This window comes from Biomphalaria glabrata, chromosome 5, assembly GCF_947242115.1.
Source record: "Biomphalaria glabrata chromosome 5, xgBioGlab47.1, whole genome shotgun sequence".
In the NCBI taxonomy this organism is placed as follows: Eukaryota; Metazoa; Mollusca; class Gastropoda; family Planorbidae; genus Biomphalaria; species Biomphalaria glabrata.
Genome location: NC_074715.1, coordinates 21,431,477 through 21,444,605, shown reverse-complemented (window position 1 = coordinate 21,444,605; position 13,129 = coordinate 21,431,477). Strand labels below are relative to the sequence as shown.

At 31.2% G+C, this 13,129-nt stretch overlaps 1 protein-coding gene and 1 long non-coding RNA gene across 4 annotated transcripts in view; one reads left to right on the top strand and one right to left on the bottom strand.

Moving 5' to 3' along the window:
* The window catches only part of LOC106068921 (nuclear pore complex protein Nup155-like), a 33,653-nt gene that overhangs the window by 14,336 nt on the left and 6,188 nt on the right, over positions 1-13,129 (top strand). For all 3 annotated transcript variants that reach the window (XM_013228420.2, XM_056028894.1, XM_056028895.1), the window contains exons 16-27: positions 508-613; positions 2,014-2,091; positions 2,490-2,695; positions 4,852-4,964; positions 5,281-5,482; positions 5,973-6,032; positions 6,145-6,276; positions 7,803-8,077; positions 9,653-9,803; positions 11,039-11,143; positions 11,425-11,579; positions 12,081-12,210. In XM_013228420.2, coding sequence (XP_013083874.2) covers positions 508-613; positions 2,014-2,091; positions 2,490-2,695; positions 4,852-4,964; positions 5,281-5,482; positions 5,973-6,032; positions 6,145-6,276; positions 7,803-8,077; positions 9,653-9,803; positions 11,039-11,143; positions 11,425-11,579; positions 12,081-12,210 — 1,713 coding nt within the window. The remainder of the gene's footprint in view (positions 1-507; positions 614-2,013; positions 2,092-2,489; positions 2,696-4,851; positions 4,965-5,280; positions 5,483-5,972; positions 6,033-6,144; positions 6,277-7,802; positions 8,078-9,652; positions 9,804-11,038; positions 11,144-11,424; positions 11,580-12,080; positions 12,211-13,129) is intronic.
* LOC129926248 (uncharacterized) lies at positions 1,887-12,175 on the bottom strand. The gene is made up of 3 exons (XR_008777875.1): positions 12,041-12,175; positions 9,592-9,852; positions 1,887-2,110 (listed from the first exon to the last, which is right to left on the bottom strand). It is a non-coding gene; the product is annotated as an uncharacterized LOC129926248 (long non-coding RNA).

The window sequence follows — 13,129 nt, the reverse complement described above, 5'->3', positions numbered from 1 at the left end:
GCTACAAATAGCTGTAAGTTCAGAAGCAACATGCTTTAATACAATTTAAGAAGTAAATCTTGCTGTTAATAGTGTTTATAGAGATTGATAATTTATAATGAATTGCAGAAACATCAAATCATTCTAAAGATTTGTACTTTGGCCAATTTACCTATGCCATTTCATGAACCAGCCAGCCTAGTCCAGAAATAAAGAAAAGATCGGACATGACTGGCCTATTTACAAGTTCCTTTTGTCATTTTCCACTTTGTGAAGCGACTTTATGCTCTGTCTGATTTCTGGTTTGAGCTATAACATTGACACACATACATCTATATAATACACTTTATTTCAGTTGTACACATTGAATATTACTATTTTAGAGCAGGAATGAAATCCTGTAGCATAGATAGGTAGCAAAGAAAACAAACATGACATTATCTTTTTTTGTTTTTGTTTTCAATTTACATTGATTCTAATTTAAGTTGTGGACATCATTTGTTTATTGACAGACAATGTTTTTCCTAGGTGTCTGACTGGGCCAGGATGGCCTTCTTTATGTATGGTGGGGAGGCTCAGTACAACCTTGTAGGACTACGACCTGCACCACTTGGCAGTACTTCTTTTGCTGCTGGTATGAACTGTAGTCTTCTTATATCTATCTATCCTATATGAAGATGGTTTTTCCAAAAATCTACTAGCCAGTGACATTTTTTAAAAAAATGGAGATAACACTTTAAAAAGACACATTAATATATTTATTTACTGGTTTAGCAATACCTGCTGAATCAGTGGGATGGACCAAGTTTTGGTAAGATGCTATATATTTGAACAAATCCTAAAATTAATTTGAATCTTCATAAAATAGTTTCATGATCTAAATTATTTAGATATAACTAACCTTATTTGATTGTTTGGCCCCTAATGTGTTGCAAATTTATAAGTAAAACAGGAATGCAGCAAATAAATTGACTAGATTTTTTATCAGAACTCGATGTAGAATCCAGTCAGACACAATATTTACTTCAAAATAATACTTTGATAAAAATGTGTCTATTCAGTTGAAGGCAATGAGTAAATGTAATCAGAAACTTAATGAATTCCCCTTTTCGTATTATCATCACTAGCACCTTCTAGAAGCATCCACATTTGTTTTCTCAAACTATTTTTAGTTTACTCAGAGCTCAATGTAATTTTGTTCCAATTAGTCCTGCCCTTCTTTAAGTGTGTGCTGCAAAGTGTAGCACTAAACATTGTTATATTTTGATACTAACACAAAGTCAAGTTTAGGAATATCTCATTTGTATCTTAGATTTCAGTTGATTAATTATATGCTTGTATGCCCTAGCATTGTTGATATTTTCACATATTTTTACCTAAACCAATTTTTTTTTGAAACAACTTTGTACTTATGAATCTTGAAATGGCTATTTATTAAGTATTATTGGTGTGTTTGTCACATCATTTTTTGATAGCCAGTGACATGAATATAGTTGGGAAGCACAGAGTACACTTTATATTTGTGTTTCACATGAGAAACATGAATCCACAGTTTAATTGTGGGTAAGAAGTCTTGTTTTGGGAATTGACCACTTGGTCAGACGTTAGTCTACGCCATGAATTGAGAAGAAGTCAGAGGTATTTTGCCTGTAGAGTAGATAATCTTACTAGTTGTGTATTTGATATCTTTCATTGGATAATATGATTGATTTTTATGAAGTAGTACTTGTGATTCATTGATGGCTGAAGTTGCCAATTTATTGTGAACTGTTTATTTATCATAATTAAAATATTGTCTGCTAATGTGTTCATTTCTGAATCTATATGTTCTGGTGATATTACTCAGTAATTCTAGTAGACATACGCAACAACAAATTTGGCGTGAAGAAAGATATTAAATTAATATTCAACAAACATTCTAATACCAGAAGAGGTATCAACATAATACAAAGAAACATAAATCAACAAGAACTTAATATATAAATAATTAATAGCTTACAGTGTTGTTAATGCAATATTATATATACCTAACAGGTGCTCCAATGCATATGTCCAATACAGTTCTGTTCAGTCCTGGAGGTGTGCCTATGATGCCAGGTTCTCCAATGCCAAGTAAGTGCACCTTTCTTTTCTTTATTTTAAAAAAATATAATAAAAATCAGAATAGTGAGGCCTGGCCACTTATTTTCTTGAAAGGTAAAAGCTGGAACAATCTATCTCATATATATTATAGTTTTCCATCGAAATAATGTTGTAAGTAATAAGGAAAACAAATATAATAAACGCTAGGGCACAAGCTTGATACTAAATTATTTTTTGAGATATGAATTTCATAATTTTGAGTAGCTTACTTAAAGATAAAAATAATAGCTTGAATCAATACTTTTATTTTTCTGATTGTTTAGAGAAATGGATAAACCTCATTTGACTCTCTCTATTGCTTACATCCTATATTGAAATGTCTCTAGTTTATCAGTCATTAAACCCACTCTGAACATTATGTATTTCAGATATGGCTCCACTGCATATGTCTACCCCATCTGGACCAGTCTCACAACTCTCCTTGACTGGAACACCAAGTCCAACACAGGAAGTCATCTTCTCTGGAAAACACAATGCCATCTATATTTACTTGGCCAGAATACTTCGTCCTTTCTGGGAAATGCCAGCCTGTGTGCCATTTATTTCCACTCAGAAACATGGTTCAGTTACTTATGTGAGTCTCCTTTAGGTTATTTTTACATGCTCTGAGGCATTGTGTGGCCTATATACTACTGGACTAGTGGGCTGTGAGGCATTGTGTGGTTCATGATATAATTGTAGCTATGAGGCATTGTGTGGCCCATATACTACTGGACTAGAGGGTTGTGACTGAGGCATTGTGTGGCCCATATACTACTTGACTAGTGGGCTGTAGCTGTGAGGCATTGTGTGGCCCATATATTATTTGACTAGTGCGTTGTGGCTGTGAGGCATTGTGTGACCCATATACTACTGGACTGGTGGGCTGTAGCTGTGAGGCATTGTGTGGTTCATATACTACTGGACTAGTGGGTTGTGGCTGTGAGGCATTGTGTGGCCCATATACTAGTGGGCTGTAGCTGTGAGGCATTGTGTGTTTCATAATATAATTGTAGCTATGAGGCATTGTGTGGACCATATACTAATGGGCTAGTGGGTTGTTGGTGTATTATTCTCAAATGGTACAAGGGAAGAAGGAGCACTGGTATGAATTTCTTCTAGTGTATGGAATAAGTAATGTGCCTCTATCTTTGTGTCTTTCTGAGTATTTCATTAGGTTTTGTTTTTCTATATGTAAATTAAGGTTCAGTGTTTTATGTATTATAGCTACTTTACTTTGTTATTCTTCTGTGCTGAAGTGTCTCTAAGTTTAGTGATTTTACTAATGGTGTTACTCTAATCAAATTTGAATATTCATTTGTTTATTTTGTATTTGTTCTAGTTTCTTTATATTTTCTTGAGTTGAAGGATGCATATTCTAATATTGGCCTAAATAAGGTTATAAGCATTTTTGTTTTATGATACTAATTTCTTTTCATAAACCCTAATGTTTTGCTTGATTTTTAAAATAATTTCATCTTTATGGGGATTCCATGATAGCTTTTAATTTCTTATTACACCTAGACATTTTGAGTTTTTAGTCTGTGTAACTGCTTTATCATGAATAAAATAAGTAGTCTTTATTTGTTTTAGCTTTTTTGTTACTCTTAATAACAGTGGAAAGTCATGCACCAATGTGATTCTCTATTCTGTAATTCATCTAATTCTCTTTGTAATATTTCATTATTTTGTGTTGTTTTTATTTTTCTATATATTATGCAATTGTCTGCAAATAATCTGACTTTTGTTCCTGAACTAATGCAATTTGGTAAATCGTCAATCTAAATTAAAAATGGACCTGTGGGTTGTAACTTTGAGGCTAGTCAGATTAATAGAATATTAATTTTTGTAAATAATTTATTGATATGTGACTAGTTTACTTGTGTTTTTTTTTAGGGTGACAAATATTTTTAGTTATTAATTAGTAAACAAGGTTTATTATTAGAGTGATGACAAAATATAGCACTAAATGAGAACTTATATTGACAAAGACATGAAGAAATAAATCACTATTACATCACATCATAGAAAGTGTGAACTTTCCTTTTATTATTAGCTATAAACGAGTTAGAAATGGTCTATGTGCATTCGTATAGTGTTGATGTTGTTATCAGAAGGAACAAGATAAAATTAAGAAGACTCAGTTAATGAGAAGATATATTTGTCAAAAAATAATTTTTCAAATTTGGTTTTATTGTTAAGATTAAATTTGTTTTGTTTGATCTTTTTTTTTTTTGTATTAGATTTTAGAGACATTTCAAATGAGCTTTAGTTCAAATATTATTTGAATTGTAGGACTAGTTACAATGGTCATAAGAACAATTTTCTATAATAATAATAATGTTCACACCCTATTGTATTTGTAAATATGCGCTAGCAATCTTTTGGTGCATGTTTTCTAATTGAGAGACTAGGGAATTCAATTAATTTTCTAAGAATAATCCTAATTATTTAACTGTAGATATGTAAATTTTGATCTAAATCTAGAAGATTTAAAAAAAAATGAAGTAGACAATTCAAGTTGCTTGGGCAGTTTTTAATATGTTAACACACACAAATTTACCAAAATTTCTTTTGACCATGTTTGAGAAAATATTTTTTTTCTACTTAAAATATTTCTGATCTTCCTATTGTGTGTTTATTTGGTTTGTAGGATGTGTGCTTTATTAGTTTGGTACTTTCATTAAAATGTAGACCAGTTAATTTATGTATGTGCCACATCTCAATCTTTCCTTGTCTTGTACATGACAGTGGACCAGTAATTTTTCCCTGGATGACCTCAGTATGGCTCTTGAGCTTGTTAGGGATTTGTCTGATTTTGTGGACTTCAATGCAAAGTTTGAACATGACTCACAGGTGGACATGTAAGTTCAGTTGACAACTTCCTTTTGTTCGCTTGACTTTGATGTCAGAAAAAAAGTTAACATTAAATTGCTTTGAATGAATAGGAACTGTGTAGTATATGTAATAGAATCCTATGGATGATAGTGAAAACTTTGCAAAACTATTTAATCACCTCATTCTGTCTTTGTTTGTTTTACACTGCTCTTTGGGAAGTGATTAAAGAAAGGCCTGTGTTGCTTTCTCCTAAACCTTCTCCCTTTTGCTCTGTGCTAGATACTTGTGAGTTGTTATTGGCACAACTTAATGGGCATGAGCTTCAATCCTTTTTTCTTTTAGCTTGACAGTGGGCAGGAGTTTAAGGTATGATGGTGGCCTGGATGAACACACTAGGAAGAGATTGCAGGCTGATGTCCAAAGAATGGAGAAAGTCTCACTGCAGCATGTCCAGGAGTTGCTGCATCGTTTGGAAGAAGTTCTTGGATTGTGGAGAGTGTTAGTTGAGCATCAGTTTCATTTGCTGGTTCCCACTTTGTCAGACGTAAGCCATGTAGTTTATTAACAGTCTTATTATCCACTTTGTTTTCAAATGTTACTTATTTGCCCTTTGCATAAGATTCGGGCAAAAAGACTTGATTAACCACCTTTTTTTCTTTTCAGAAAGTGCTTAAATGTAAATCATAAAATGGTGCCTTTAAAATTGATGTTAAACTATGATAGTGTCTCTCTCATCTACATGATGTCAATGTTTAGGCTATGATAATGTCTCTCCTATCTAGATGATGTTAAAGTTTAGGCTATGATAATGTCTCTCCTATCTAGATGATGTTAAAGTTTAGGCTATGATACCATCTATCCTATCTAGATGATGTTAAAGTTTAGGCTATGATACCATCTATCCTATCTACATGATGAAGTTTAGGCTATAATAATGTCTTTCCTATATAGATAATCTTAAGGTTTAGGCTATCTCTCCTCGCATGATTGAAATGTTTTGGCTGATGAAATATTTTTTTAAAAATTTCTTTCAGGATATGCAAAGTCAGCTTCGTAACATTAGCTTCAAAACTTTGGTTATTAATGGTAAAGATGTACGTAACAGACTTTTTTTTTCTGGCAATATTTTATGTCTTCATCTTAAGCTTCTCTAAAATTTTTGGTTTCATTATTTTTTTTAATTGTTATGAATTTCTATTATTCCAGTTATGTAATACTTTAATCAATTGTCTGATCAGCCGATACCTTGATGACAATGCAACCATAGATGCTATCAGTGATAAGCTGCGACAAGTGTGTCCTACTCTGTACAGCTCTGATGACGCCACTTGTTCAAAGGTGACAGGATTAATAGTTTTTGCCCCAATGTTGAGACCTCTTTCATAATCAAACTTATTATACAATCTTATTATCAATCAATATACATTCTCAAACATCATCTTTTTTAATTAAGATAGAAACATTGATATTTATCTATGCAATTATAGCTGTAGCTGTATAGACATATAGTTGAATACTATTGAACTGAAACAAATCTTATTGCTTATTTGAACCAAAATTAGGTTTAATTTATGCTGTTTGAAAGTCTAATTGTTGATAAATATGTGAAACTTCAGTGTAGAATTCATTTGTATTGATCTATAGCTGTTTCAATATTTAACCTTATGAAAATTGTGACTCTGCAATTGTTGCTTGAAATGCAGAACATCCATTGAAATCGATTTTGGCACTACTATTTCATGTTGTAAGGCAATGAGTCAGTTCATAGATGGGTGAGACATTTACTTAAGAATGTTTAAATATTTGGGATGATTGTGTTCTAGGTCAGTTGTGAAAAGAATCAAATAACTTAATATACTCTTCAACAGCAATGGAAATAAAAGATTTATTTTAAAATGTATTGTTTCACATGGAGGTGTCTTATAAATGGTTTCACCGAAATAGTGTCAGATGCACAACAAACGTCTTGACATTTCAGCACTGTAAGTTAGAAATAAAAGTGTCTATCATGTAACATAATATATCTGTGCAGTTGAACCAGCATGTTTTATTAGGATCGAGTCCCAATTTGGTCATATAAACCAGATAGACTGTAAATGTTTAATACCCAGGCACAACCTAAAATTTGGATAATAAAATACTAGACTACTTAAATTAGTAAATATCATAAACAGATATTTTAAATAATATTTAAGCAAAATTTAGTTATCATTGATTAACAAAAAATGATACAATGCAAAAACTTTGTCACTATATGTAACATTAGATTGAAATACATTGGAGTACTTAATGGACATTTAATAATAAGGTGACCGGGTTAGTAGTCGTGACAGTCCCACTTTGAGCTATCATGCTTTTCATAAATTGACTGGGCGAGGTGGCTAGAAAAAGTGAAGTAAACTGTGCCAGCTATTTTAGAGAGAGAAGTGGCCTATTCAATGGGTTAATGCTTTGATGGATATTACAGAAAGATGATCTATCTTGGAAAATGTTTCAGAAAGCCCGCATTTATTTAAATTTTAGGCCTACATTGTGTGTGTGTACATTGTGTACATTCTGATGTATTGTAATAAAGTCTTAGCTGTTGAAAGCAACAATGTTTGAAAAATCTAAGCCTGTTCCTGTTAGGTCCCATGATTGACACGTCCCACTTTTACTCCACAAATATCTGCTCACCTTATTTAGTAATGGTGTGCCAGAGTATTTCATAGACCTTTGGAATTGGTGTGCCATGTTTTTCAAGAATATCATATTTGTATTGTATTAAAAGTAGTCTGCTTAATGTGAAAAAACTTTAGTATTGATTTTAAGCTCTATTTCAGAATTGTACTTTAAAGTTATAACTCTTTTTATTCTGCCTCTAGGCAAATGAACTTCTTCAAGCAGCCAAAGTGAATCAAAACCAGCAGGAGAAATATCAGCAGTTACAGCAGGCCCTTCATCTTCTTAAGAGTGTCAACCAGCCCCTCAACCTGGGTGCTATATGTCCACAACTGGCTGAGATGCGCTACTACTTGGGCATTGTGGAGATTGGATTGAATGAGGCTCGCAAAACTGATCCCCAGCAACTAGCCATCCACTTTTACCAAAATGGAGAACCTCCAGAAGATAGTCTAGGCATGCAGGCATACTTATCGAGGTTAGTTTGAATGGCATATCAGATCATGCTTGTGAAGTTATTTTAAATGTGTTTTTTGTTTAGATTTTGAATTCTAACACTTAATTTGACTTGAACAGTTGTACTTCTCAAAAATAAAAATTCAACTTTTGATGCCTGCAGTAAAAAAACAACACAAAAAGAAGTTAGTATGACAGGAAAAATATAACATGTAGGAAAACCTTTTGTCTCTTGGATTTTCCAGGAGCTTCTGGAAAAGCTTTACTTAAATTCTGCTTAGTCAGGAAAGAAGGAGCAATTGTACAAATTTGTCTTAGCATATGGAACAAGGAATGTGCCTTTATCTTTGTGTCTGAGTATTTTATTTGTTGGTTTTTTTTTTGTATTTGAAGATTATGTTTTAATGTTTCATGCATAATTGCTACTATACTTTTAAGTCTTCTGTCCTGAAGGGTTTCTAAATTTATTGACTTTACTGATGGTATTACTCTAATCAAATGTGAATATTTATTTGTTATGAATCTCACTGCTCTAGTTTGTGTCTGTCCTAGTTTTCTTGAGTTGAGGGGTCCCAAATAGAAGATGCATATTCTATTATTGGCCTAACCAAGGTTAAATAACATTTTAGTTTTATGTTCTTATTTGCTTTGTTTTATTTTTTAATATGTTTCATCACTATGGTGATTCCATTACAGTTTTTCATTTGTTATACAACCTTTTTTAGTCTGTGTAACTGATTTACCATGAATAAGATAAATGGTACCGGTATTTATTTGTTTTAGTTTTTTTATTACTCCTAATAACTGACATTTTTCTGAGTGAAAAGACATGCTCCAATATGATTTCTGTAATTCTTCTAATTCTCTTTGTAAAATTTCTGTATCTTGTATTGTTTTTATTGTTCTATATATAATATATTATTTATTTATGTATATTAGAAACAGAAGTGGACCTATGACTGTTCCATGAGGTACATCTGAGTTTACTGTTAATGTTGTTGATTTAGAGCCATTTATTATTATGGCTTGTTCTTTTTGCTCATTATTATCTAAACCTTTTGAAAAAATCAATTAGTCCTAGTAGTATATTTCCTAAAGCCATATTAGTATGGAGTAAGGACATTATGTTTGTCTAATAGGCTTATGATGTTGCTACATATTTTCTGTTGAGATCTTGAACAGAGTAAGCATAATAATTAGTATTGTCTACCATTGATCCGACTAATAAATTATTTTTTTTCTTTCTCGAATTTTTAAAAATCTCTTTTAATAAACTATAACATATTCTCTAATTACTGTGATCTCATGATAGTTTTTGGTTTATTTTAAATAGTCATTGTATTTTAGTTGCATTCAACTTGTTTACAATTGAGACAGGTAGTTTTTTACTTACGGCTTTATGTCTATCATATAATACTTTTTTGTCTATAAAAGTACTAGTGTGACTAGTCCCCCCATCCTTTCCCCTACATACACAGAGTTGAGTTCCATAACTAGATTTAAGTCAGTGCCTTATAATTGTAAGTTGTTTCTTACCCTGCACACACATTCTAGCACATCTCACTGAGGGACTCTATTTGTGATTCTTACTCTACAGAATGGAGTGCTATAAATGTATCACAGATACTCTGAACTATCTTTGGTCTGCAAGTAACAGTCTGCCACAAGCACCAGGTGTTCCCCTTCAGCCTGGGCCACCAGCTAGTGTAGATTCTGCCAGGATGGATGCACAACAAGCAGAAACCTATGTATGTTTACTTAAACCTTATCTCAGGATGTCTCTTTAAAGTTTTACCCCTAGAAATAGAAATAACAATAGGCACTTTGTCACTCTCTTGTGTTAAAACTGCTGTTTTCCCATAAGCATATCATATTACATATTGACTTGTATTTTCTACAAAATTACCAAAATGATTACCTACCTTTATAATAACATTTTAGAATTTTTTTGTAGCATGCATAAAAACTAGATAAAAGTCTGTGTTGTCTTTAATTTAAAAAAAAAGTTTCAAAAATTTTCCCTAAAAAAAGTGAATAAGAAGAAATAAAACAGCTAGAAATGTGTTTTAAACATGCAGATGAAAGTGGTGAATTATTATTACTAGGTTTTTTCCTTTTAAGTATATAAAAAAAAAAGCTTTTGATTTATGCTTTTGCATAGTAAAGCTTATTGTCATATTGTTTTTGTTGTTGTATTTAAATAACTTTTCTTTTAAACTTGTCATAATTCAATAATAATAATTTCAATAAACAAGTCATACTTTAAGACTTTATAGTTATTGACAAATATAGTCAGATAATAAGACATAGATAAATACTGTGAACACATTCTCAGGATGGTACACAAAAATAAAGAAGCATCAGTGTCACCACCAATTCCTTTAACATTGAATAAAGCATGCCTTTATATCTTTGAAAACAATAGTAAAGAGATTAGAACTATTTTACTTCAACTCACAACATAAACTTTCAATACTGACAGTGTGTGCACTAGATTATTACTTTTTGAGTTTCAACTACTTATAGTTTCATTTTATTTAATCAAACCTATAATAGTGTTATGATTGTATAGTAAGTTCTAAACTTTATCTGAAGCCCAATAGAGTCCAAAATAACAAGTTTTATTAGTACATCTTATTATTGCTTACATTTTCAACTCAAATTTCTTTTCTTATTTCAACACTAGTCTCTAGATACTCTCAACTACTCTTATACATTCTCTCTTTTTTCTTGTGTACTTTTCAAATTGAATGTAACACTTTAGATGCAAGAACTTCCTTTACCAGCCCTTCATTCATATCATCAAAAGTCCAGTGAAGTTTTTTTTTTTTAACTGAACTTGAACTAAGTATAATTTATTTAATTTAATTATATTGAAGTAGTTTTTTTTTTTTTTTTAAATCATGCATTTTTGTTATTTTTTCTTATTTTCTGTTTGTCTTTAATTCTCACATGTATAATTCAATTTGTTTGAACCCCCTAGTGGGAACAGGTATTCCAGATAGCACTCAGGAGTGATGACCCCTTGTTTCATTCAGCATTATATGATTGGTTCTTTACAAAAAATCATGCAGAAAAATTATTAGAGGTATTATAAAAGAAAATTGAGTAAATTTTTTAAAAATCTCTGAAATGAAGTTTGTTTTGTTGTATGTACAATTTAAAATGTTTATGTAGATATCTAGATATATATGTATTAGGATTATTCTATCAATAAACAGAGTATAATTTCTCTAATAACCCTGTATTTCTTAGATAATGCACATTACCTAGAGCCCTATTTGCATTTATTTCTTAGATAAGCACACATTACCTAGAGCGCTATTTAGGCACAATGTTCTTACAGCCCTATTTACGTCTATTTCTTAGATAAGCACACCTTACTTAGAGCCCTATTTACGTCGCAAGGTCAACTTACAGACCGACAACTCTGTAGCCTTAGACTTACTGTGGAAATATTATGAGAAAACAGAAAATTTTCAGGCAGCTACACGCATTCTTGCCCAGCTGGCTGAACGACATGGGTATGAAATAAGATACTTTCAATTGTCTAGATTTTAATGAAATAATTTTCTATACTATCTATTGTCTACATTTTAATGAAATAATTTTCTTTCTGTGTATATTTTGATGTAATAGGTTTCTATACTATCTACTGTGTACATTTTAATGAAATAGGTTTCTATAGTATGTATTATGTACATTTTGATGAAATAAATTTCTATACCATCTATATTTTATTTTGTTAACTCTAGAGTGGTAATTTTTCATTTTTATATTTATTTAGAAAATTTAATACACATAATAATTTCTTATTGTCATTATTTTTACAATTTATTATTCACAGTTTATTGTTTTACCTTTGTAATATGTTTGATGTATCTGACTTAAAACAATCTTTATGAAGAAGTTTGTAAAGAAAAATGTCTCATTATAGTATCCATGATATCATAAAATATCCATGTCATTATAAAATTTCTGTTACCTTTGACTAATTCCTCCCTCAAATATTCATGTTTTCATAGGTCAAACATCAACCTGAACAAGAGACTGGACTACTTGTCTAGGGCAGTCATATCAGCAAAGAGCTCTACTTCAAGACTTGGAACCTCAGCAGCTGGAGAATTTCTCCATGAGCTAGAAGAGAAGATGGAGGTAAAGATACAACGTGAAGAAAAATTAAAGAGATCTGTGTGGATAATATTATAGCATTTTTTTGTACTTCTAATGTCCTAAAGTAAATAAGTGAATCATTTCTTAGGCTTCTCTCTGACAAGTTAAGTCCTCTAATGTCTTGAGGTTAATTGGTGAATCATTTCTTTAGCTTCTCTCTGACAAGTTTAGTTTTCTAATGTCCTGAAGTTAATGAGTGAATAATTTCTTTGACTAGTTGAGTGCTGTTGTTTTTTTGTAATTGTTGTTTCAGGGATATATAGAGTAATTCCTAGTATTTATTGGATTATCTTCCTTTTCTAATATTAATGCCTTTTTTTTTTTTAGTGACCTTGAAAAGGAAAAGCTGCTGTTATTTTTGTGTCTTGGCAGATCTAGATATCAAAAACTAAAATAACTGGAAAATCTGATTTCACCATATTTGTGGCATTCTAAAAATTGTCCAACATATATTCTTTGAATTTCTGAACACTGCAAACCATTAAAGTATAAAACAATACTTAAAAATTTAGCACAAGGGAAGATGAAATACTATTTTTTGACAATACACTATTTGAAGTCACATGTTCAGAGTTGGCTGAACCTGGAACTTCATAGGTGGACATGTTTCTTGATGGTTGATGTATAACATTAGGAAAAGAATTGCTAGCTTGTTGGACACACTGGGGAAACTTTAGTTTGACCATTTAAATTTTTCAAAGTATAAAAAAAATATTTTAATTTAGCTTGAGGATAGAAAATACTTATCTTAAACAGACTATACGTCTTCGCTATTTTACATGTAAGCCATATTCATTAAATAGTTGAATAAATTAATGCTCATTAACATATTCTTCTAAGTCTAGATCTAAAGGCCTATCATTAGAATATTATAAGTCGAATAGATTTTTACATTCGCTTA